General features: G+C 43.5%; 1 protein-coding gene and 1 long non-coding RNA gene across 4 annotated transcripts in view; one reads left to right on the forward strand and one right to left on the reverse strand.

Moving 5' to 3' along the window:
* Positions 1 to 26,659, forward strand: part of NME7 (NME/NM23 family member 7) — a 94,422-nt gene that overhangs the window by 64,272 nt on the left and 3,491 nt on the right. For 2 of the 3 annotated variants that reach the window (XM_035314924.1, XM_035314923.1), the window contains 2 exons: positions 12,087 to 12,194; positions 12,505 to 12,770. In XM_035314924.1, the coding sequence (XP_035170815.1) occupies positions 12,087 to 12,194; positions 12,505 to 12,648 (252 nt within the window). In that variant the 3' untranslated portion in view covers positions 12,649 to 12,770. Of the gene's footprint in view, positions 1 to 12,086; positions 12,195 to 12,504; positions 12,771 to 26,659 lie in introns of those variants that run through there. The other variant, XM_035314925.1, reaches the window with a different exon arrangement.
* Positions 12,529 to 25,107, reverse strand: LOC118160328. The gene is made up of 4 exons (XR_004747423.1): positions 24,474 to 25,107; positions 18,494 to 18,500; positions 16,025 to 16,029; positions 12,529 to 12,539 (listed from the first exon to the last, which is right to left on the reverse strand). It is a non-coding gene; the product is annotated as an uncharacterized LOC118160328 (long non-coding RNA).

Below are 26,659 nucleotides of genomic sequence, written 5' to 3' on the forward strand. Positions count from 1 at the left end.
AGAGCATATCTGAACTTCCTTTCTGCTTGAGCTACATTATCGAAGGCTTAAAAGTGGGCAAGAGCAAAGCTGTGGCCTCAGCCTTCCTTTCTGTAAGAGAAAGAAATAATCTGCTTTTGCTTTTGTGGTGATGATGCCTATTTTAGTTATTTCATTTTCATTACTGTTCTTTAAATCCTGCTCTCAGCAATTGCTGATGGCCTTGAAAACAGCTGCAGTAAGAGTTTTCAGTCTTTAGCACTGGTCTTACTTTTTCTAGATGCTATTAACTAAACAAAGGTATTTAAGAAAACTGGATTTAAACTGAGTAATTCAAATGCTGAAAATCCAAATAATGTATGGTGCTGCTTGCTGGTGTGCTTGGTTTAGGCTGACACTTTCTGTTCTACTGCAGGGCCACCTGATCAGAATTTTTAGCAGCTTCTTTCGTTTACAGTATGATGGACTACATCCGATATGCACATGAGACTTCTCTTGAATACTCCTGCTGAGGAGTTTTCCCTTTCACTGCACCCTTTCTGCTGGTCACTGATACAAAACAAGGTTGGCATGGAAGATGGTTGAGCAGCAGTTCTTCACATTTACAGGATAGCCATGAGGCTCTGGATAGTGGTAGACAAAGGATGGGAAAAGATGGAAGAAGAACAATTTGTGCAATTTCTCCCACCAAGGTCTGATCAAGCAACCCCTCATAGCAAGTGCAGCATCAAGACCTTTGCTATGAGGAAACAACAGTGAATTACAACTGTAGGTGACTCCCTGCTGAAGGCAATAGAGGTTCCTGTCTGCAGGTCAGGCCTTGTTTTTAGAGAAGTTTGCTGTCTCCCCAGGTTCTGGATCAGGAATGTTAACAAACTGACAAGCTTAGTACAGCATTTAGGTTGTTGCCCACTCCTTCTCTTTCATGTGGGTACCAGTAGTGTTGCAACAAGAGTTCTGTGGTCAATCAAAAGAGATTTCAGGGCACTGGGAATATGGCTAAAGGAATCAGGAGCACAGGTAGTGTTTTCTTCAATCCTCCCAGTAATGTGAGTGACATGGAAAGAAACATGAGTCTAGGATATCAACGCCTGGCTCTGAGACTGGTGCCTCTGCCAGAATTTGAGGTTTTATAATTGAGGAAGAGTCTTTGAAACACAAAGTCTTCTGGGGCCTGACGGGATCCACTTGTCTTGGTGGGGGACATGTTTCTTGGCTCGTAACCTGGCAGGACTGATTAAGAGGGCTTTGAACTAGGCTTGATGGAGGAACTATCCAATCATTAGGAACACTGAAGTTAAGCCAAGGGGTGATACGGCACCATCTGAGGGTGGCAAGGCTAATGGGAGGATCTATGCCATTCCAGGGAGCACTGAGCATTCAGGAGCACATCTAAAATGCTTGTTCACCAATGCATGCAGTATGAGGAACAAATGGGATGAACTGAAAGCTTGGGTCCTTTCCCGAAGCTCTGATATCATTGCTATTAGTGAGTGCTGTTCAGGAGGGGCAGGCGGGGCAGGCAAGTTGGAGGTGTTGCACTGTATTTAAGGGAGAGATGACACTATCCAGCTCTTGCCATGAGGGATGATGTCATAGAGAACCTCTGGGTGAGAATTAAGGGGATGGATCGCAAAGCAGATGTCTACTACTGGCCATCCAGCCAGGATGATAGCACTGAGGAGTTATTCAATAGGCAATTGTAAGAAATCTCTGGATCAGTAACCCTAACCCTCGTGGGATATTTCAGCTTCCCAGAAAAACTGGGAATATCATACTACTGTGACAAGTCTGGGAAAATCCTAAAGTATGTTGAAGAAAATTTATTGTCATAAGCAGATCATTTCCAATCAAATGACATTTCTTGTCATTTCATAGCCAACTAGGAAGGGTGCCCTCCTAGATCTGTTGTTTGAGAATAGAGAAATACTCATGGGAGATGTGGCAGGAAGTGCCTGTCTTGGCCACGGTTATGATGAAAAAGTTGAGTTTAATTTTTTTTGTGTAATGAGAGAAAAGGACAGCAGAGTTGCCACCCTGGATATTAAGAGAGCAAATTTTAAACTACTCAGGGAGCTATTTAACAGTGTCCCCTGGGAATCTCCTTTAAGGGTTTAGGGCAGCTATAAGAGCTGCTCACTTTTTAAGAACCACTTTTAAAAGCCCAGGAGCTGGCAATCCCGCTGTGCCACAAGTCAAGCAAGCAGGGCAGAAGACTGGCCTGGCTAAAGATGGAACTCCTCATGGAGCTAGGGCAGAAAAAGAAAATGTATGACTTCGGGAAGCAAGGTCAGGCTTCACAGGGAGAGTACAGAGCTGCAGTTCACATTTGTAGGGAGAAAACACAAAAAGCCAAAGCTTAACTTGAGTTGACTCTGACCAGTGTGGTGTCAGACAACAAAAAAGGCTTTTTGAGTATGTCAACAGCAAGAGAAAATCTAAAGAAAACACTGGACTGATACTTGATGAAGATGGTCACCTAAGAAGTAGCAATGAGGGAACATCCTTTCTTTGCCTCAGTTTTTAATATTAATGATAGAGCTTGAGCTGCCCAGTCCTCTGAGATGGAGGATCCTGACTGGGGGAGCAGTGGCTTTCTGTTTGCAGTCTCTGAAATTGTAAGCGACCAGTTGTGCCAGCTGAATGTTTGTAAGTACATGGGGCCTGACAGGATTTATTCCAGAGTACTGAAGGAGTTAGCGGATGTTAGTTACAGCTGGACCCCTCTCAACAATTTCCCAAAGGTCTTGGAAGTCTGGGGAAGTCCCTGCTGACTGGAAACTAGCCAGTGTACAGGAAGGGCATGAGAGAAGACCCAGGGAACTACAGACCTGTTAGTTTAACCTCAGTCCCTGGAAAAGTTACAGAGAAGATTGTCCTGGGTGCTATTGAAAGGCATTTAAAGAACAACGCTGTTATCAGGCATAGTCAACATGGGTTCATGAAGGGAAAGTCCTGCCTTAGTAACTTATCTCCTCCTATGACAAGGTCACCTCCTTAGCCGATGAAGGGAATGCAGTGTTTGTGATGTAATCATTCTAGATTTTAGTAAGGCTTTTGATACCATCCCTCTCAGCATCTTTCTGGACAAACTGTCCAACTGTGAGATGAACGGGTACGTGCTATGCTAGGCGATGAACTGGCTCAACAGTAGGGCTGAAAGGGTTGCAGTGAATGGGGCTACATCTGGCTGGTGAACAGTCACTAGAGGTATTCCCCAGGGCTCAATTCTGGGCCTGATTCTGTTCAATTTTTTTATCAACGTTCTGGATGCAGGAGCGGAGTGCATCCTTAGTAGGTTTGATGATGATACTAAACTCAGAGGAGCTGTTTATTCTCCAGAGGGACAAGAGGCCATGCAGAGGGATCTGGACAGATTGGAGCAAGGGACAATCAGCAGCAGCAGTGTGAAGTTCAACCAAGGAAAATAGCGGGTTCTGCCCCTGGGACAGGGTAATGCCGGACACAGGTACAGACGGGGAGATGAGTGGCAGGAGAGCGGCTGCGCAGAGAGGGACCTGGGGGTGCTGGCTGGCAGCAGGCTCAACGGGAGCCAGCAGTGGGCCCTGGCTGCCAAGAGGGCAAACCACAGCATAGCCAGCTGGTCAAGAGAGGTGATTCTCCCGCTGCATTTAATGTTGGTGTGGCCTCACCTTGAGTCTTGTGTGCAGTTCTGGGCTCACAATATAGAAAGGATGTTAAGGGGCTTGAATGCATGCAGAGGAGGGGAACAAAGCTGGTGAAAGGGCTGGATGCATGTCCTGTGAGGAGAGGCTGAGGACACCTGGGTTGCTCAGTCTGGAGAAAAGGAGGCTGAGAGGTGACCCCACAGCTCTGTGCATCTCCCTGAAGAGGGGAAGCATGGAGGAGATGCTGGCCTCTGCTCATGTCACCGATGACAGGATTCATGGGAATGACACAAAGCTGCCAACTGGATGTTAGTAAAAATGTCTTTATCAGAAGGGTGGTCAAACACTGGAGCAGGCTTCACAGTGAGGTTGTTGATGCCCCATGGTTGTCAGTGTTCAAGAAGCATTTGGATAATGCCCTCAATAACATGCTTTATCTTTTGGTTAGCCCTGAAGTGGTCAGGCAGTTGGACTTGGTCTTACCAACTGAACTGTTCTTTGTTCCCATGGCAGCTCTCCAGTTCCCCTCAATGACCTCGCATGGTTTTGCAGGCTGTGACTTATCAGCAGAGCACTACACTGGAATTAAAGCAGCATTACATCAGGGAGAGAGAATAGTTGAGTAACTGACCTGGGATTCAGAAGATCTGAGCTAAGAGCTAGACATTGAGCTTACGATCCTTGTGAAATGCGTATTTCTTTGTGTTCCTAGGAAATCAATGTCTTCCTTTCTTGTTTTCCCATGCTGAAAAATGGGGTCCATTTTGCTCCTATTTTCTTTTCTTCTTTGTGTCTGTTCGTATGGTAAGGTTTTCAGGCCAGAAACAGTCTCTTAGTATAGGAACACTGACTAGTACAACTGGTGCTGAACACAGGAGGGGCTTTTAAGAAACAGTTACAACACAAATACTGACCGATTCCTTCCCTCAGAACAGAGCTGTTTATAACTGTGTGGGAAGAGATGGCAGCATTACTGCCTCCAAGGAAAAGCTTGCTGTTAGACAGGAGAGGCTTCAGGGCACAGAGCTGAAGGGAAAGCATTCTCTCATGGTAGAAATTTAGAAGCCATTTCCTCTGATTTGCAAAGTGTGAAGTTCAGATATCCAGACAGCTTTTGCAAATGTAAAATTCTGCTTCTAAGATTTCTGAGGAAAAGATAATTTATAATTATCTTGTTCTTAGAGGGGAGAACTCAGCCAAAATATCTGCAGACTAAAAATAGTGTCTTGCAACTTCATAGTGGCTTTCATTGGAGACTCTCCATATATTTTGCTAACATGAATTAATGAAATCCCAAAATATCCCCTGCAGCTTAGTATTTTTAATCCTTATTTTACACGTGCGTTAATAAAAGGATAAAATTCTGGATGTGTTGAAGGCAGGGGAAACACATCAGTAGGACCAATATTTCACCCTTAAAGCTTAAAGTAAAGCAACTAATAATCAAATTCAGTTATACTGTATTTTCTGTCCTGTGGGAAAGTTGGTTTTGGTTGTTGTTAACTGCTTGCTTTTTCTATCTTGTCAAGTAAAGTAAATATCTGTTATTCCACTCAGGTAATACACAAAGATAGCTAGTTATTTTGTCTTTACTTATTTTGTGACCAGCTTACATTTGGTATGTCAGTTATCCTCAAAACTCCACCATCAAATCAAGTTTATGTGTAACTCTGAAATGTGCCTGCTTACTCTTATCTAAATTCAGCCCATTGACTGTGTCAGATATGCACACGAATACAACAGTAAATAAATTTCTTAGCAGGGCGGTTATCATTAGAATTGCTCAAGCATCAATGAGAAGTGCCAAGACCTTTAAAAAAGCTATCTCAGGCTGGCAAATGTGCCACGTTTGCTGCCCACAGAAAAGTCTGTGGAGAGTTGGTGCAGCACCTTTGGGCCGCCAGTGAGAAGGCTTGGTAGGGAATGTGTGGGAGTGAAGTGGAGAGGATGAAAGTGCCTCAGGGGATGGAGGGTGAGAAGCAGACAGTATAACAACTTCTACAGACTTGTGAGCTTCAGGAAAGCCTGCCAACACTGGAGCATCCGTTAGCAAAGATTCCAGAAGATACAGGGCTTCAGACTGGTAGCTCAGGGGTAGGCTGACTTTAAAGTAAACAGAAGAGCAGATTTTTTTTTTTTTCTCAAGCTAGAGCGGGCTTTTGTAACACAATAAACTGTGGTTTGATTACTTGCTGCTACTATTGCAAAACTATTTGATTTCAGAAGGAGATGAGTCTCTGACGCACTTTCTACAGCTTTGCAACTGAAAATTCGGTTGCTGTTGCCTGGATCAGATGATTTAATTTGCTGAACAAACCTTTACAGACACAGTATTTCAAGTACGTAACTGTAGGCACACAGACTTGGCTCAGTTAAAGCTAAAAGAAACTTGTCGGAACAGCCAGTGATTGAGGGCATAAATATTTTATCATCAATCAGCAGAAGACAACCTGAATATCTAGGTCAAATGTGCAGTGCTCAGAGGATATAAGATCATGCTAAATTTTATAGGGAAATTTAGTATAATCAGTGTAACCTTCCCAGATTCCTGGGGATCTGTACATCAGTTCGTTTTGTGTTAACAATTAAAAGGTGAGGGGTGTGTGTGTGTGTGTGTTTGGAGGGAATTGTTTTGGTGTGACTTTTTTTTGTATGATACGCAGAACGTACAAAAGACTTTCTGATAACATTGGCTCCCTTGGAAGTGTGCATAAGGCCTTCGATACTAAGTCCATATATGTACATGACGTTGCTGCAGCTGATGTGGACACAGAGAAAAGAAAATGTGTCACTCTGTCAACAGGAGACTTCTGTTCTCGATTGCTTTGTAAAATGAAAGCTGAAGGAAACCTATTGCATTCTCTTTAACACTGACCTGGTTTTGTATTTAGAATCTTTCTGAAATACTTGTCAACAGAAGGGCCCCAGCTTTCAGGGCAGAATGGTTTCTTATGTAGTTAAAGACTGTACAGCAATGACAGCTCCATCTTACGTAGGTTTTTGTCTCAGTGATAGAGACAGAAGGCTTAGGACTGCATTTGGTGAATTAAATAGGCCTCAGATGTCATGTTCTTCTGCTGCAGTCAATGTTGAGTGTGAGGTGGCTCATTGCATGAAACAGGAACATAAACCAGGTCAGCACTGAGGTAGTTGCAGGGGAAGCATCCAGATAAAATTTCGTTGATTAGATTTTGAGAGAAGTATGGACTTGCAGAGAAAGCATGCAAAGCAAAGTGAGGCAAGCGAGCCCTCGTGATATATTGTGTGCAAAAGATTATCTGTGACCACAGATTTGATTTTGAGTTTAGCCTTTGTCTTTAGATGGGAGGGTTGTCTGTGAAGGATGTGTCAGGCTGATCAAGCAAGGTTGTTCCCACTGTAGCAGTAGCATTCAGGTGTTTCTTTAGCTTGAATAAGCATTACAGCAGACTCTTGTCTAGTATTGTGTTCTGGATAACAGTCTGTGCTGCTTTTATCATTTTACTTCTTGCTGATGGCTTCTGTCAGAATGACTATTCTGTGCAGCTCCCTGCTGCAACCAGCAGTGTGTCACTGGTGCTAAAATTCATGAAAATAAAAGTCAACTGAAGAGCTGTGACGATGGGAAGAGAAAAGAGAGGCACTTATCCTACCTGCCTTACATAGCTGTTGTGCTGCAAAGGAATCTTTTTCTGAAAGAGTTTATCACGCTCCACTCGCTGCAGAGGAAGCTCAGGTGCCATCAGCTTTCAAATCGTTGAGGTTTGCCAAGACAAATTCCACTGAAAGTGCTGGAATTTTCCTTGTTTGTTCCCAGTTAACATGGGTTCTGTTCTCTTGAAAAGGGCGTAGCTGGTCCTTGAATGGAGAAAGCGCTTGCTTTGTTTGCCTGAGTCTGGCTACTGCCTTCTAAATCATTTAGCACCCTTGCAAGGAGGGACCATCTCTTTTATGACAGCAGCTGAGCGTGGAGAGCCAGAGAAGGAAGAGGCTTCCTGAGCAACGGGTGGGAGACCAAGTCAACATAAAGCTTTCAGAAGGGGTGGTGAATGGGGATGCTGAGAAGAGCAAGGAGCAGATGCACAGTCAGAACTCAGGTGGAGAAGGAAAACAAGATGTTTTGCTGTGGCTTTGAGGTGACTGTACAGTTTCCTTCAACCCACAAAGTCCTCTAAATGCTGCTGGTCTAAACCTAAAAGAATGAACCTGTGCTGGTAGCACACCATGGGTAGGAGAGGGATGGGTTGTGAACTCTATATTTTTATTCTTTTTCACTCAAGAGAACTGGCAAAAAAAATCAAGGTTCCTTTTCTAGTTCATGTTTTAGTGGAACACAGTTCTAAGGCTGTAAAAGTTCCTCTGTGTGTTTTTGGTGATGAAGGCACCAAAGAGTTTGTGTGCTTTCCCACTGAGGAAGGAGGAAATGGTTGCTACACAGAGTCAGTGTTTGCTTCTTTGGTTTTAGCTTGAATGCCATCTAAACAACAACAAAGCACACAGAAGTGTTTAAGAGCACTTCCTTTTCTGCCTTTCTAGATTCCCAAGTAAGCATTCAGGACAGATGCTTTAAAATACCTGGCTGTATTTGCTTGAAATCTGCAGTCTTGGCTGGAATATATGCTACTGCTCTATACAACTTCCTGTCTAGTCCATGAAAAAGCAACTGTTTGAAGGAAAAGTGGTTCATGAGCTTTGCTTATGAAGTATGTTTATGATTTTTCAGTCTGATTTTGAAGTAGTACTTTACTGATGTTATTGGTGACTTTTTTGTTTCCTTTTGCTCGTGTAGAAAAAGATTCTAGAATGTGCTAAGTACTTCATACAAGCAGTGTTGCACAGGGCACAATTATAGGATAGACAGAAACATTAAATATATGCATCTGTAGCTTGTGTAGGAGGACAAGGCTCTTCAAAGGGCTGGGTGTAGATCAAAGCCCAGCCTGTAACGTGTGATCAAATAGCCTGCTGCACGAGACCAAAGAGGATGAAGCTTTTTGGTACAGCATCCCTGGTTTGATTTGTTGCAGACAGAGTACTCTTCATGTGAGTTGCAAGTTTGTGGCATCCTCATTTGCACATGTGCATGAAGTTCCTGCACGCACATGTTCCTCCCCTCTTATGCATATGGTAGAGCTGCTGGAGCTGCTCTTAACTCCTCCCTCATCACATCCTCATAGAATCATTTAGGTTGGAAAATACTTTCAAGATCATCAAGTCCAGCCATCCACCTAATGGTACAAGCTGACTGCTAAGCCATTTCTTTATGTGCTGCATCCACACATCCCTTGAATACCTACAGGGGTGGTGACCCCACCACTTCCTTGGAAGCCCATCCCAATGCCTAACCACCCTTTCTGTGAAGAAATTCTTCCTGATATCCAATCTAAACCTCCCCTGGTGCAACTTGGAGGCGTTGCCTTTACTCCTTTGAAAAAGTTTTTGAAAACCACTATGCAAAACACATATTCTGAGGCTCAAGCAGCAAGCTTATGAAAAAAGATTAAAAGGAAAAAAAAAATACAACCCCAAGCCAAGTATTATATTTGTATCTATTTGCTGTTGCAGTTGAAGAACTATAAATAAAATGCTTGGCAAGCATCATGTCATAGAGCAGAAGAGCATATATTAAGATGTGCTTTGAGGACCAAGTTCTGTAAGGAAATCTCTTCCTCCTCCCTGAAACAATCCCAGGATTTTCGATGGTACATACACAAAGATGCCTATATATGGTTCACATATCTATTTGTATCCTCATCCTTTACTGATACCTTATTCCCTGGGGGGTTCTCAGTGGTGTTATGAGATGAACTAGTGACACTTTGGAATTGATGATTACCGTTTTTTTTTGTCTATGTAAATGTAAGCAGAGAATGCCTTACCTTTCATCCTGTTAGTTAACTGATGGCAAGAAAGGTTTATATTTAGATTCTTATTAATCAAGTGCTAACAATTTAAAGAGCTGCAGGACCTGCATTTATGTACTTCTGATCTACTCCAATGCCAGGCAGAACAGAATCAGTCCCTTTTGTGCAAGAAATTTCAGTTTTTGTGCAAACTAAGGTTCAGGAGGGCAGGAGAATGTGTCACAACCTGTGCAGAAAAATTGAGGAAGGAACAGGAGATCACATGCTGCAAAAGTGAAAACTTTTGCCAACATCAGTGAGAGTGAGTGAGTCCAAGTGAAGAACAAAAATGAAGTCTTCTATTGTGAAGTAGAAATGAGAACTCATGACAAATGATAAATCAGGAGGCCATAAATACTTTTAAAGGGAAAAAAAAGGGGGGGGCTTGGTGAGGAAGGAGGGAGAACTTGGGAAAGTTTCAAAAGAAGCATCATTTTTGGACCTCCTGTGGGAGGAGGGAACAGTTTCAGCCAAAGAGTTTGATGGATAAGAGATACAGTTTGGTGTTTCATCTTCTGTTTAATTTTTGAGATCAGAGCTATTTCTTACTAAGGCGTTTCTAAAGGTTCCATAGCCACAAACATTTTTTCTAATATGCCCAGACTTTACTTAAAAGAATTGAAATCCTAATGTTGTTGCCAGTTTCCTGACAAGGTAGTTATTACTGGAATCAAGAGTTATTTCAAGGAAGGCTTGATTTAAGTGTTGTGTAGCTAAAGTTGACTGGTATGTGACTTCCGTTTTTCCAGTGAACTTTCTTATCACAGGGTTTTAGTGAGGAGAATAAGAAGGGTTTTTTTCTACTGTAGTCTTTCTTTTTTTTTTTTTTTTTTTTAAATATGAGACTCTTGAACTTTCCTCTGAAACAAAAGTTGCCTGATGTCAAGATTATCTTATTCAAACACCCCTGGGAGGCATTCATCTTCAAAGATCCTGTATAACCTGTGACATGCACACAGTAGCAGCGTGGAACTGAAACATCTCCTAGCATGTTTTGGGTTATACACATTTCAAACATTAAAGCAGTTTGCCTTTCTGTGGGTAGCAGATCACCACAGGAAACAGATCTAGGTTTATTAGGTAGTAGATCACCATGACTGTTAATTGTTATTACAGGAAAATATCTAGGGCTTGTTTGGCTAAGAGAAGATCTTGCCTTGAAAGTCCAGCTGTCTTAGTTTAGGAATGAGACATGACAAGTGGGTGAAGCTGGAAAGCAGCTGAATGTTGCTGGCAGATATATTCTTCTGAGGTCATCTGGGACTAGCTTAAAACATTCACTGCCTTCCCAGATGGAATTGTGCATCTTGCAAGTGGTCCTCATCTGTACCTGTGCAAAGTTTTCCAGGTCAGACACGAGCCACTACTGAAGTTGTTTTGAACCCACTTGACACCGAAAGTTAAGAAACGCTCGGACAATCCAGTCTGGTGACTTGGCTGCGGGGGCAGTAACCTCTGGCTGTGACACCGAAACAAACATCTGGGAGGGGCACAGCAAAACTGCACTGGCCACTTCCAAAGTGATTACACCCTAATAAACCCGGTGTCTTGTCAGAAAGCAGCTGATGTATGCTATGTTGGCAAGGAAGAATACTTTGTTGTTGTTGTTCAGTAGCTATAACCTGAGTTTGTCATCAGGCTTGTCCCCTTGCTGGCAGCAGTGCTCCCCAGAAACTCATGGAGGAATGTCAAAAGGGTTTTAAGGAGGGGTAGTTGGGTTAATGCCATCACCACTTAGTTTTAAAGGGAGGCATATTGTCCATGAGGTAGGTTTGGAAAAAAGCTCCATTGCACTGGGAGGGGGGACCAACAAGGCTTAGCATGGTTGGCATAGGATAAAGGTCAAAAGGTAAGTCTGCAAGGTGGTGGTGCAGAAATGTGCAGCATGGCTGCTGCACTTGAAAGAAAGAGCATAGTGGAGGTAAGAGCTAATGAAAGCAGTCCTCTGAGGTATAAGATGGGAGATTCACCCTAGTGAAGAGATGGGAGAAGAGTGTTGTCTCAAGATCTGAGTGGTATCTGCTATAATAAAAAAATGTACTCTGGAAGGCCAAGGTATCATGGATAAAGAAAAGAGGGCTGAAATGTCAACTACAAAGACCAGAGCAAGTTGTAAAGAGTCTGGAATCATACTGCATGGAAGCACAGCAGCAATGAAGGCTGAAAGCCTGGATGCTCAGTAGCTCAGTCTCACAAATGTCAAGTACTGAGGCAGAGAGTACAGTGGTAGAGGAGGCAGTCTACACGGTGGCATGCTAGTGTCTGTTCACTAAGGACAGGAACAGTCTGTGCTTGAGAGCTGTGAAGCTGTTCACATGAGCTAACTACATTAATACAAATGCCAGGAGGGTGGATCTGTAATATGGAGGGTCCTGCATCCCACCCAACGTGGCTTAATTGGCCCAGTTTCAAGCAGTTTTCGCAGTTTTGGTCATGGCTTTCCAGCAGTTGTGCCTGGGTAGTGCAGGCTGGAATTTCCCTCCTCATTTTCTTTTATAGTGTACCACACATGCTTGCATATAATAATGTTTTGCTTTATAAGATTCTACTGCATCATGTCATTCACCACATCTTTTGATTTTCTTGTGTTCAACAGGAAATAGCCCGTCATCTCCGACCTGGAACTCTGCGTGCTCTCTTTGGGAAGAACAAGATTCAGAATGCTGTCCACTGCACGGACCTACCTGAAGATGGACTACTGGAGGTAAGAGCTGCTAGAGAAACATATGCTTTTATATTGTAGGAATTTTTAAGTGAAAAGCTGTGCTTGACACTATTTTAAGCTGTTGAAATGTTTTATATGTGGAATAGCCTTGCTGGAGACAAGTGAACAATGAGAAACAAAAGCAAAGAGATTATTAAGGGCAATTAACTCATTTAATTAGGATACTGTAAAAACTTATCCATGCACTTTTCTTGAGCAAATATAGCACAAGAAAGTACTTGCTGAAATGAAAGTTAAGTCTTCTGTTTGGCTGAATGTATACTTGCAACTGGATGCCAACGCCTAACAGTGTTTCTGCAAGGACATCTTGGATAACTACCATCACTCCCAGTCTGGATTGTCTCTACAGAGAGCTTGTGTCAGGCCAGGGTTATCACAGGCACTAGGGATTCAAGTTCTCCACATAGGCAATGGTTTTCTTGGTAGATGGTGATAATTATGCACGTCAGTTGGAATTTTCTGTGTTTTATGTTAACTTACTATTATTTGATTTTGGTGTTGTAAGCTTTCATTGAAGTCCAATAAAATGAGAAAAAATAAATTAAGGGAGTTCATGAAGACAGAAGTACTCACTATGAAACCCAGAACAATCTGACTCACCTAGTGCCATGCCCCAAAGATGAGGTCTGAACAAGGGGGGCTGAAGTGGTGTGTCAGCGTAACTTGGATGGATCTCTTCATCACTGCAGATGTTTCTCCAGTACTTGCATAGCTTCTGTTGTACTTTCTACGTGTATTTGTGAGTGGTTTGCTGTCAGAGTGTATCACCATGATGGAGCAGCAAGAGTTTTCCTAGCTTGGATAATTTTATGCTGCCAAAAGTGTTTTTTCATTGAGGGAAGAGGAAGAGCTAACTGCGTCATGATCTCCCTTCATGAAGTAAAATTAGATGTGTGGGTTAAAGTGCTGTTTGCCGGGAAATTGCATCTAGCTTAAAGAGTAGCATAGTGTTAACTGAGAATTGCAGCCAACATCAACAAAGTTAAAGCTTTTAAAACCATTTCCAAGCTGTCATTAAAAGTTGACAACTTTTCATTTCTTCCCAAGGTGTCTGGATTTAAACAAGCAAGCAGGTATTTGTCACCATGTGCCTAAAATCTATCTGTCATGGCTTTTAGATGGCAGCAGAAAAAAGGTGTAACCTGCAAGGGAAAAATAAGTCTCATCAACACTGACAAGGCATTTTAGTACTTCAGCAGAATTCTCCCTCATATTCACAGTCTGGCTCCTTTATGCTGCCTGGTGGCGCAGAGCAGCTAAAACCCCATTTTGCTCATGGTTTAAAATGAGTTTATAGCTACTGTAAGTGAGGTGCGTGGGACAAAGCAGTTGAACTGCTTCTCCAAAACAAAAATTAAGGCTGGAATTCTTTCTCAAGTGGAAGTTCTCTACTACATGTGTTTGTCCTTTGAATCCCACAGCCTATTTGAAACCTAACTTCTTGATCTAGTATTGCTCTTGGCTTCACACTTTGCAGTTCCGATGGCAGACAGGTCATTTTAACAGTTTGTTTTTTTCCATCTAAACCTAATTTTTTTTTAATCTTTTTTTTTTTTTTTTTTTTTTTTAAATCTTAGGCATAATTGTACACGGAATGTGGTTCTTAATCTGTCTGTAGTTTCTTATATACAGTCCGTGTTAAACCACCAGTTTTAAAGGACGTCAGTTAGTGTTACTTAATGAACGTAACAAAGCAGAGAATGTTTTATTTTCATTGTTTAGCAAATTAACATTGTGAAGTAAAATATGGAAACTTTTTTACTGCTGGAACTGTACGTTTTGGAGTTTCCTTAAACCTGTGTTTTGTGAGGAATGTAGCTTCCTGACGATGTTGTAGGTAAGCAAAATTAAAAAACAAACAAACAAACAAAAACTTCTGGATTTGTTTAAGTGGAAGAGCTTGTCACAGCTGATGAAGAAGAAATGATACAGTATGTGCAGAGATAATCCTTACGAGAGACTTCCTTCAGAAGCTTTTCCGTGGGAGGACCTCAAAACCAGTCACAGACGTCTGATTTGCTTGGCAAGCAGAAATCAGACCTTCCACACTCCCAGCCCCAATAGCTGTAACAGTGCTGCATGTGCTGGGCTAGAGCAGAGTGACTGTGGCATGCAAGACAACCATAGAAAGAAACTTCAGCCAAAGGCACTGAGCCAAACTAATGTTTTTAGGAAATACGCCATTCAGTGAATGATAGTGTTTTTATTCTTTAATGGACAACTGAATATTTTAATATATTGAGTTTAACAGAGCAATTATCCTCAGCCTCAGAGGAGGTGAACTCAGATAAGGAGCTTGTCGTAGAGGAGAAGGACCTCGGCAGTCTTGTGCTGGCTCGGTGTCCATACACAGCAGTGGAACTTGATTCTTTCAGTATAGTGTAGCGTGCGCTCGTTATGTCCATGTTCTGGTAGCAGATGTTGTTATTGCTGAGATGTTAAAGCTGCTGCTCCAATAAAAACTTTACAGTATCATTGTTGGATAACGGATTAGTAGAGTGGGAGTCTGGAGTAAATGTATCCCTGCTATAACTTTATAGACTGAAATTTCAGAGAGAAATGTAGGCTACCAGGTTTGTACTACAAAGATGAACAATCCTTTTTAAAACCCCAATGAAAAGGATTTCATCACTAGCAATCTCTTTCATTTCTTCAGGTGGCACTGTTTGTACCATATTACTGCTCTGTTTCAGATATGACTCAGTATAGCTTGAAACCCCAGACAATATGCAAATTGTTGTATTCCTTTTTGCTGATGAAAAAGGTAAGTTTGAGATCTGAACTCAGGCCAAAGAACTTCAGAGTTTCATTTTTAACTCTGGTGCTGATTTTATGTGAGCTTGGCCAAGCCCTTTTTCAAATTTTGGCATGGAAGTGTTTGGCTCTGAGATTCTGTATGAAGATGTTCTGACTTATATTTATCTTCTCCAAAAAGAAATACTAAATGCAACTAGTTTTAGAACAGAAATTGCAGAATCATTATTACAAATAATTTCATGAAATTGTTAACACTTTTTTTTCCCCTACTTCCTACCACATATACCTTTTTTATTTTTTTCTTTGCAGAATAGGAAATAGCTTAATTACTCTTGGGAATCCTTCCAGGTTCTGCACCTCCCCTAAGCCCATTTTTTTATTTTTATTTTTTATTTTATTTTATTTTTTGAGAGTGAGGATGCTGTGTTGTAAGCTTTCTGAAACTCTTGGTCAGCCAGAGAGGTGGGCCTTAGCCAACTGTTACAGCCCCAGAAGCAGGCAGAGCCAGTCTGATAGACAGTGAATAATGGTGTTTACTGCCTTTGATTCAGAGCTCCTGTACAACCTTGACCATGTTTTATGGCTGAATCATCCTTTTCCAGATGCTCCCATTTCCAATGCAGCCTCTCTTTACAGGCTGAAGAGCTGCCGAGCAGATCCTCCAGTAGCTCGGAGCTTGAAATAAGCCCAGTGGGTTTGTACAAATAAAGCCTTAACCGTGTCTGTCAGCCAGTGTATATATAACTATTTCTACTGCTAATGCTAAAGCAACTTATTAGGGGTCCCTGCCACAGCCCCGGCTCTGTTGTGGCCTCATGTTGTGTGTGCACATCTGCAGGGTAAGCAGTGCCCCAAGGAGCTTGACTGTTTAGAGGAGATGAGTTAGATAACTGAGGATCAGATGCTTGCTGAAGTTAATAGTCAAACTCTAGGTAACTTCGGTGGTTCATACTTAGTTGATGGTCACTAGAAAGGGAAGGTAGTGAACTTTCTCCCCAAAATCATGTCCAAGGAGGGAGTACTTGGGGGAAGGAGAGAGAGCAACTCTCAACTCTTCCTTGTCTCAGGAACAAGGACTAATTAACCAAGGATCAGCTTACACACCTAGTTTTAGAACAATGTTTAATTAATGTAGAGCAGTAGTTTTCCAGTGTTTTCTGTTGGACTCCTTTTCCATGTACCTGGGAAAAGGAAAGTTCACTTTTTAATCTAAAAAACAAACAAACAAACAAGCCAAACCCCGAAAACCAAACAGCAGCACTTGCTCTCACCAGTTTGACCCTTAACTCCTGTCTTTGTTCTACAAACTACTTCACGTTTTGGGCAGTGACTGAAGCATATCAGAGTTAATGAATAACTCGTTTTGGCACAGGAGATGAGGGGAGATGCAGTTGAGCCTAAAATGCAACTGGCCATGTGGAAAAATCTGTGCATTTTCAGTTGTAAAGCTGTAACTACTTTTTTTTTTCTTGGTATGCGGATACAGGAGGAAGGAGAATATTGGCCTGAGTGCTATTGGATGAGCACTTTGACTTACTGGGCCAGGCACTTATTTATTGATTTCATATACTTGTGTGTCCTCTGTCAGTACAAAAAGTATTTTCACAAGTGACAATGGGTAGACGCAAATAGCTCAGAACAGTCCGTTTTCTCAGCTTTGCTCTAAGTTTTCCATTGTAATGGGGAGAGGAGAGAAAGGAGGAAGTAGAGAAAGGATTCTGTAAGACATGGAGTGTTTATGAGATGGTGGGGTTTCACAGGCAACAGCTAAAGCCACACATTCTTTATTTTTCAGATCCTGATGTTGTTGCCTAGGATATTCATTCAGAGCAGGGGTTTGCATTTGTTTCCCAAATACAGAGCAGGTGCCACTCTACGTCATGTCAGTTTTTTTCTATTTTATGTAGAGCAAGTATTTCAACCAAGCAAACAATTACAGTATTCACCTGGATTCATATTCCATCTGAATCAGAGCAAGGACTGGAACATGCATGTTTTGTATGCCAAATATGTTCTGTTTTTAACAGACTAGGGACAGTTGTGCATCTACTCTCTGGCTCAACTCACCGTCTTGGACCTGAGGAACGTTTCTGATAAGTGTCTTGTTGAAATAAGTGTTTGCAAACAATCGGATCTAATGAATCAGCATTCCCTAGACAAACAGTTTTTCTTGAAATCAGTCATTTCTAGGCTAGTTTCGTTTGCAGTACTCGATAAAAGGTGCTGTGGCTAACAGGCTTCGCAATTTATATGTCCCCTTAAAGAAGTGAAAGACAATTAAAAATCAGCCAGTGAAGGTCTCACATCAATGGAGGTACAATGAATAAACTCTCCACAGGAGGTGGTGCTGTACACACACCTTAGTTCCTTGTTATCTCAAGTGGCTGAACACCTTCCAGATTATGCAGGAATCCATGTAATCTGAAGCCATTAAAAATGCTATTCTCGACCTGCAGTTATTACAAAACCAGTATTTGGGGGTTTTGTCATACTCGGCCTGCAAATTGTTCCTCAGACTGTGCAGTTCAAGGTATTTTTGTGAGCGGTTCCTTAAGGGCATTTGTACTGCAGCCAGACGCTCGGAGGGGGGGGAAAAACTGCATGCCTCTGGGGTAACCTGAAAGGTCTCACCGTTGGGGTGCAGCCTGAGTGTCCGAGCTGTCCACGTGAGCTTTAATATTCCATTATATGCCATCATGTATGGGGTAGAGTTGGTCTCCTGGGGCTTCTTTGTGTTGCTGAAAAATGCTTAGTCATACATGTATATATATGTGTGTGTGCGTACATATATATAGGGAGAGGATGCTGCCATTGGTGCAACAAAAAGGCCGAAATGTGAATTTTGGGTGGGATAACCTTCTCCCCATTGCTGAGAGAGATAATGTTATTAGGTGACTAGTTCTTCCAGTGGCCGATAACGTGGCAAGTGCTGTTGGAGTGTGCTTACCTGTGCCTTTGTGTGTCTGGTAGGCCATGTACGAAACATCAGAGGAGGGTGAGCTGTTCAGCCAGTTTTTATGGGAGTGGAGGATGTGCCAACTTTCTTCTGGGTCTTGTGTCTCTTTCCACTGACTCCTCAGGGCGCTACATGTGTGCCTCCACATGGCTGCCAGGTGCCGTCAGGCTCTGCCTTGGGAACTGGGACTGCGGAGGGACGTGTGTCAGTTTTCAGTGTCACCGGCAGCTTTCCAGCCAGGCAGTAGTGAGAGCCTCCTCTGGTATCGTTTGCTGGCCTTCTCCCTTGCCAGCTTTCTCAGACCTATTTGTGGCTTTCACAGACATGAAAATAACCTATTGAAGGGGATGATTTTGCTGTTCTCAAAGAAGAGTGGGGTTTGTTTGTCTTTTGAGAGATGTCATGATGGTTTGCTGTATCTCCCGCCTAGTTGTATCTCCCCCCTATTACTCCTTTAAATTTCAGCTGTGCAGTGGTGCTCAAAAGGGAGGCTGGGGACTGGCAGACCGTGCAGCCTACTGCTGGAAGCTCTTCTTTCCCCTGCACAGCTTCACACCAGTGAGACTGGCTTACTGTTTCTAAGCAAACAAGTAGTATCATCCACCTGCACAGACTACCTGTGGTGGTCTGACAGAGACTCAGACAAGTTCTGGCAGTAGGAAGTTCAGCTGGTTGAATCCAGCCTTGGGGAGATGGGAGGCAATGTCATACGATAAGCAGTGACAGGATGGGCCAGTTCAGCAGATGCATTTTTGTCCAGACAAGTGCTGTGGGCGATGCAAAACAGCACTGTTTTTCTTAGACTCTGTATTACCTAAGTGCTTTGATGAGTGTTAAGAGCTGTGCTGCTCCTGGGCTTTTGGTGCAGTTGCCTTCCAGCTGCTAGAAGCCAGCTGTACCTTGCTCTGGTTTTCCAAACAGTGCCATGAGAAGCACACCTTGTACCTCCTTTCCCTTTGCTTTTATTTGAGGAGGCTGGGAGGAGGGGGTTGTTCTAGTAAGCTATTCAGAGTGGACGGGGAGGCACTCACCTTGCGGCGGGGGAACACGACAGATGCTTCCCATAATCGTTTCCGTAAGAACAGAGTCCTGTTACAGAAGCACTCTGCTCCCTGCCAACTCGCCTTTTTCTGCTCACTGCTTTTTTTCCTGCCCGCTGCCATTGTCTTGACACATGGGCGTGCTGCAAGGTGGTGGCTATCATCCACCCTGGAAATGCTGTTGTGCCAGCAGGGAGCTGATCGCTGGGTTTAGGTTGTAACGCAACAGTTTAGGACTGAAGGCATCAGAGGGATGCGGCTCTGTTAAACTAGTCTTGTTGGTGCATCAAGGTATAGTCCAAGCAATTTAATAAAACATGTCAATGAGTAACTCTCAGAAGCGTCAATGTGCTTAGTGTGGAATTTGTGTATATCACATTCTGAGCAAAGGTCTCCTGCATTGCTTGTTACCGATTAACTTGTCTGGTATTATGCAAGCTGCCTCTACCAGCTGAGAACTAACTCTCCCCATTCACAGGGCAGTGCAGCTTGTAAAACATTACACAGCAGAAGTGCATAGCATGGCAATGAACCTTTCACTGAGGGCATTTCAGCTGTACAGCATTTCCCTCAGGAGTCTTTAAAATATTAATAAAGAAGCCATTGTTTCACTCAGTCATATGGCAATTTAGCAATGAAGTCTTCTATTAGGGACCCATACTGAGCTGCATAATCCAGGGTAAGATGCTTTTAATCATCTCCAGTGAAAAGAAATACAAAATTTGAAGGTTTGAGTTGTTTTTCTTTTGTTTGTGTTGTGTTTTTTTTGTTGTTTTGTTTTGTTTTTTGCAAGTTTTCATCAAAACACTATTTTTGGCTGTCATTTGGAAATTTCAGTCTCTCTTGGTACAAAATGATTTCTAGAGAGATCTGTCAGATAATGGTTATTATGATTCAAGTGCATCTCCATTTTAACTTTTTGACACTTTTTATCCAACAGCTGTGAGAACAGGTTGGAAAGAATCTGGAGTGTAGGAAAACTTCATCTCATTTGGTGATGTTTTTGCGTATCAGCAAATGTTAGCCAGCACTGGAATTCTGTCTCAAAACATTTCCTGAGGCTGTATATAAATTTATAAAGAGAATTAAGTAATATTTTTGCATAGGCCCATCTGAAAAGAAATTAAAAATAGCAATAATAGAGAGATGGATTTTGAACACATGTTGGTGATTTATTCTTTTTTTAAATTAAATTATGATATTATTGGGTCACTTGCAGCCTAATTTTGAACATCAGTTGTATAATTATAATACTTGTGGGCCAGACAGGCAAACTAAACTAGAACCTTGTTTAAACAGAGTTGTGAAATAGTTGAGCTCTTGTGCTTCCTCTTCTGGGTAAGATCTGAGGTCCAGCTGCCCCTCGCTCTGCCAAGTCCGAGGTTTATAAGTGCCAGAGAGGAGAAGTTAACAAGTGCAAACCAAGCAGCTCCCAAAGCTCTTTAAGTTTCACCTTATCCCAGAGGTAACCTATGTGATAAACAGGGCTTGGCTTTTGACATGTGTTCATGTTGCACTGAGCAAGGTAATTTTGTAGAGGGGAGGACAAGGCAGAGGGACAGCTTTACACTTCTTTATCATCTGAGGCCCAGTTTGTGTTTTTGAGACAACTGCTGTCTTCTTTCGCTTGACATATTCTCATTCTGAACCAAAAACCTCAGGTCCTGTTTCCTCTACCCCTGTGCTCAAGTACAACAGCAATTTATGTGCAGCTCAGCTGCTCTATGGGCAGACTAAAGCAACGAAGAGAGAGAAAAGCCTGGAAAATAATAAAGGAATAAAAGAATACCTCATACAGCCAAAACAATAAGCAGGCACTCTCATTTTTGCAGTTGTGCATAAGCACAGAATCTCCTTTTGTTTCTTAAGCAAGGAGTCCTGCACCTTTTCTCATGGTAAGAGAAGCACTGTTTTCCTGTAGTGCACACTGCTGTGTGATGCAAATATATTTTTACATGAATTCCTGTTACCGACCTCAGCCAGTTGCACCTCCCACCTCTCTCAGAGGTCAGGTAGGTAAATAATTAGCTATATTTGTACTTCCTGTATAGCGTTTGCACGTTTTCTCATCAATGCAACCTTCTTGACTGCCTACTCTAAACTAACAGTAATTATTAAGTCAGCCATCTGCATATATGGGTTGAAATGTACGTGGAACATAAGGATTGAGGGGGGGAACAAATCCAAACTTGTGTTAGTATGGATACAAGACCACACACATGATGTCCTGTCCAGCATAGATGCTAATGAAGAGGGTTATCTTGAGTTAGGAGTTTATCAAGCTCCAGAAACCACTTCTTCTTTCATTATTAATAATAAGCAATTAATCAATGTGTGGTATCATTATCAGTGTTGTGATAATTCTGCAGGCTCCGGCCCTGTGCATGATGATCTTGTGCTAGCAGCTGTGCCAATCAAAATGGTGATGGTCACCTGAAAGGATGTTGGCCATAGTCAACTCTTTGAAATCACCAGGCATCTTCTGGCTTCAGTAAGATTAGGATTCTCCCTCTCCCTCCTTAACCCTGAAGTGCATTGGCATATAGATGGGGAATGATAAATCTGCAAGCATGTCTTGTTACCACGTGGGCAAGTTTCCCTCAGTGTTGATCTCAGTAGGAGTTATTGCCGTTGTGTTGGAGAGGGACAGTGTGCCGAGAGTAGCTAGCCACAGTCTGGGAACTGTGGTCTGCCTTTGCCAGTTGCTTTACTCAGTCCAGCTACTGAACAGGGATGTGGTCAGCCAGGTGCCAGGAGTCTGGTCCTGTCATCGCAGTTCGGGGTTCAGCCCATAACAGGAGTGCTGTAACTGCAGAGGGTTGGTGAGACTTGAAACAAGCTCTTGGCCTTCCAGTACTGACCTCTCCCAGAGGGGTATGGAGCTTTCTAGACTCAGTGGCCTCATCTGGAAGGCACGTTGAGCATGACACTGTGGGGGGTTGCCACTGCCTGGGCAGGACGTTTCGTGTCAGCACAGAGAGCCATGGTCTGCACAGGGGCTTGCGATGGTGCGTGCAAGGACACTGCTCATGAACAGGGTGGTGCTTTTGTTTTGTTGTGTTTTTTGTAGGGTGTTACAAAATCATAGATTCATGAAATATCCCACATTGGAAGGGACCCACAAGGATCATTGAGTCCAACTCCTGTTTCCAAACAGGACCACCCAAAAATCAGATCATGTGTCTGAGAGTGTTGTCCAAACACTGCTTGAACTCTGCCAGGCTCAGTGCTGTGACCACTGCCCTGTGGAGCCTGTCCCAGTGCCCGGACCACCCTCTGGGTGCAGAACCTTTCCCTAACCCCCAGCCTGACCCTCCCCTGTCCCAGCTCCATGCCGTTCCCTCGGGTCCTGTCGCTGTCCCCAGAGAGCAGAGCTCAGCGCCTGCCCCCCCGCTCCCCTCGTGAGGGAGCTGCAGGCCGCCATGAGGCCTCCCCTCAGCCTGCTCTGCTCTGGGCTGAGCAAACCAAGGGAGCTCAGCTGCTCCTCATACGTCTTGCCCTCTAGACCCTTCACCATCTTTGTAGCCCTCCTTTGGACACTCTTTAAAAGTTTTATGTCCTTTTTATACTGTGGTGCCCCGAACTGCACACAGGTGAGGCCGCACTAGTGCAGAGCAGAGCAGGACAATCCCTTCCCTTGACTGGCTAGCTGTTACTGTCTGGTCTGTCATAACTGTCACCTCGTTGCCAGGTGTAGCCTCATGGCCAAATGCTTCCTTGCAGAACATCTTGGTTGCCCAGAAAGAGCTGTAAATGATGTCTGCCTTCTGCTTCATTTATTTGCTTGTTGCTTCCTCACCTGAGTACATGGTGTCGGTGAAAATATGTTCTTGTTCTCACTTTGACTGCTTCCTCCTGTATTTGCATTTATCTGTCAGCTCAGGACGGTGACTTTCCATGCTCTCAGAGTAGGCTGGAGAGCCTTAGGTCGCTATTGGCAAGAAGCCCTCATGGTGCCTGGGGCATGTGAGAGCTTTACCTAGGTACTTCAGGTGCTAGCAGCAGGGGCCTTTTTCAGGGTTTTTATCCAGTGTTCAGGACATGGTTGCAACTTGCACCAACACCTGTGTTGTTGCACCTAGCGTCTTGTCCGTAACCGAAGGTGACTGGTTCAGGGGTGTCATAGGCATGTTCATAAGAGCTCCTCAGCTTTGAGGCAGGCAAGTGTCTCTCAAGATATACATGAAGCGCAGAGGCAGTGATCCTGGTGGCTCAGCGAGTTACTTGGGAACTCTGTGAAAGCCATACTTGCTATCATGTTGTAGTTTTTCACGTGAGGTGGGTGCCAAAACCTTCCACTTTTATTTTGTTCCAGTGGCTCTTCCAGGCCAGTGATATTTCCTGATGATGACCAACGAGTAGGGCTTCTGGTGAGAGAGTCCTTGGATAGTATGTTCCACCTCAGCTACTGAGCAGTTAGCTTATGCCACGGAGTAGCAAGATTTACTGAAACTATACCTTCCTAGCGGGCCTGCAAATATCTGTGCATCAGAAATCAGCACATTAGTTATGTGCTATGTATAAGCAACGTTTCTTTGTCATGTTAAATAAGCTTTTGGTTTCACTTGTTTTTCTTGTACTGTTACAGAGTAAATAGCATAAAACTTGCTTTCTTGGTGTTTTGATTGTAGTGTCATAGTGGTGATTGTCATGTCCTCTCATTTATACCCAGTTTGAAGTTCAGATTTCTCAAATGTATGGTTCAATTTCCAAACAGTTTCCATTGCCCTTCTCTCACCATATTTTCTGAGTTGATCATAACCATACACAGTGTTCGAGATGACTCTGTTATGAGCACGTAGCATAAAGGCAGGATACGTGCTATGTTATTCTCTAGTGTTTCTTTAATGAAACCTTCCATTACAAAGTTGATTTTTTTTTTGGTTTGTAGTTTTTTTTGTTTGTTTGTTTGTTTGTTTTTTGGCCCAGTTGTACTTAAATTAATCTGGACACATGAAGAGTGTGTGTATGCTTCAGAAATCATTCTGTCTTGGGCAGCCTCTTCTTTGATAACAGTTTCCATTCCTATACTGCTTTTGCCTGGAAGGATGGTAGGTGTGGGGTGTGTTAGTCTAATTATTTAGTGAAGTGCTGAGTGAAGTGTAGCTGAAATTCATTTTAGGCATTAGCAAATGTACTACAGACTTCATGTTCATGTTCATGTTCAAAACAAAATTAATAAGTGAAGAGATTTTTGGCTCCTAGTAGTGACCTCAAAATGAGATAACCTGTAAAAATTATAAGACTGAAGTGTTTGGGGAGGGTGGTATTTTTGGTATTTTGTACTGATGCTGAAAATTGAGGTCAGCAAAGGTTCTCTGTGTCATGTGCCTGGATACCTACACTGTGTCAAGAAGATAATGTTTCACGGTGATTTCAGGGAGAGGGTACTGTCCGGCTGCTTGCAAGGCGTTGAGATGACTGACGGCTCTAAATTAACACAGGGATGAAAAAGCTTTCCATCTCCCAGCTGCCAATTTTGATTCAGCAGATATGAGAAAGGACCGGATGTGAAGTGAAGCTGTGATCTCAGCATGCTTTTTTACCAGTGTGTCTCTTCATCAGCCTCCTCACTCCTGACACAAACAGTACTAACAGGATCTCTTGTCCAAAACTGCCAGCCCAAAGGCCGAGGGGATTGGACCATGAGTGCTGAGGTACCCTCTCAGTGCCAAGATTTTCTCTGCGGCAAAACGTAAGGAGTGCTGCCTGTGTCATGTGCTGTTCAAGGTGTGCCTTGCTCCGTCCTTAGGGAGAATCACAGAATGTCCTGAGTTGGGAGGGAGGATGAGGATAAGGTAAGAGCAACTGATGTCATCTAGCTGCACTTGAGCAAAGCATTTGACAGTATTCCACACAGGATCCTTTTCTCTACATTGGAGAGACATGGATTTGACAGATGGACCACTTGGTGGGTAAGGAATTGGCTGTCTGGTCTCACTGAAAGAGTTGCAGGCAAGGTCTCAATGTCTGAGCGGAGATTGGTGATGAGTGGTGTTCGTCAGGGGTTGGTACTGGGACTGGTGCTCTTTAATGTTTTTGTTAGTGACATGGACAGTGGGACTGAGTGCACCCTCAATCAGGTTTGTGGACAACACCAAGCTGTGTGGTGCAGTCAGCACACTGGAAGGAGGAGAGGGGCCTGGATGGGCTTGAGAAGTGGGCCTGTGCGAACCTCATCAAGTTCAACAAGGCTAAGTGCAAGGTCCTGCACCTGGGCCAGGGCAATCCCAAGCACGAATACAGGCTGGGTGGAGAATGGATTGAGAGCAGCTCTGAGGAAAAGTACCATGGGGTGCTGGTTGATGAGAAGCTCAACATGAGCCAGCAATTTATTCTTGCAGTCCAGAAAGCCAACTGTATCCTGGGCTGCACCAAAAGCAGCATGGCCAGCAGGGCGAGGGAGGTCATTCTCCCCCTCTGCTCTCGTGAGACCCCACCTGGAGCGCTGCGTTCAGCTCTGGGGCCCCCAGCACAAGAAGGACATGGAGCTGTTGGAGCGAGTCCAGAGGGCCACAAGGATGCTCAGAGGGCTGGAGCACCTCTGCTGTGAAGACAGGCTGAGGGAGCTGGGGTTGTTCAGCCTGGAGAAGAGAAGGCTCCAGGGAGACCTTGTAGCAGCCTTCCAGTGCCTAAAGGGGGCCTGCAGGAAAGATAGGGAGGGACTCTTTTGTCAGTGGGTGTAGAGATAGGACAAGAGGGAATGGTTTTAAATGAAAAGAGGGGAGATTTAGATCAGACATGGGGAAGAAGTGCTTGGCTGACACCTCTCATTAATCTTTTTGCTTCGTTTTCTGGGTAGAAGGCCAATTACATTGTAGGTGTCTGTAACTTTTAGGCTTGAAATCCTCAGGACACTTTGTGCCTGCACTGGGTCCTGCGTTATTAATGAGAGCTTTTGCTTTCCCTTGAAAAACTGGCTGCCTCACTTGATTTGCTTCCTTTTATTTTATTTTATTTTTCCTTTTTTTTCCTGGTTCTCCATGCTCTGAGAGCACACATTGTTCAGATGATAATTGTTTGTACTCTGCCAGGACATTAGACTGGATTTTGCTGTTGCCTGCTGTATTTACTCCTGAAAGTTTGCAGTAATGTTTGGAAGCTTCTGGAGGGAGCGGCCGACTTCATCGATGTGAGTTCTGCGGAGTGCATGGGACTGAAGCAAACTTCACAGAACTGAAGCAGCTCCCAGCTCCTCCTCGCCGAAGCAGTTTGTAGGGTCAGAGCCAGAAGGTCACAGTTATTCATCCCTGTTACTACTTCCTGAACGTTATTGTTATTAGTCCCCGAGCAGGAACTGGAGCAGGCATAGCTGCATGCTATAAAGCAGGTGGGTGGCTCCAGGGATTTGTAAGGAGAGTACTGATTTTAAATTTAATCCTGTTTCATCCCTGGCAAGGAGCGGACACACCTGAATGTTAAGCATCTTTTGAAGGTCATCGGATGGTTTCTGTGAAATGCATTTGGATGTTTTCAGGCCAATTCCTGGTGCGTGTTTGTCCTCTACCACCTTTGGGTCCTGTAGAGAAACCAGAGGAGTGCTTGGATCACAGAGACTCACCTTGCCCTCGGTCCAATGTGGGGTGCATTGAGGGGCTTTACGCAGGCACAGCTGCTTTTTTGGTGGTTTATACTATACCTGGACCCTGGGAAAGCAAGTGACTGTATTTCCTGAAATACGGAGTGTTTTG

Source organism: Oxyura jamaicensis, chromosome 1 (assembly GCF_011077185.1).
Source record: "Oxyura jamaicensis isolate SHBP4307 breed ruddy duck chromosome 1, BPBGC_Ojam_1.0, whole genome shotgun sequence".
Classification (NCBI taxonomy): domain Eukaryota; kingdom Metazoa; phylum Chordata; class Aves; order Anseriformes; family Anatidae; genus Oxyura; species Oxyura jamaicensis.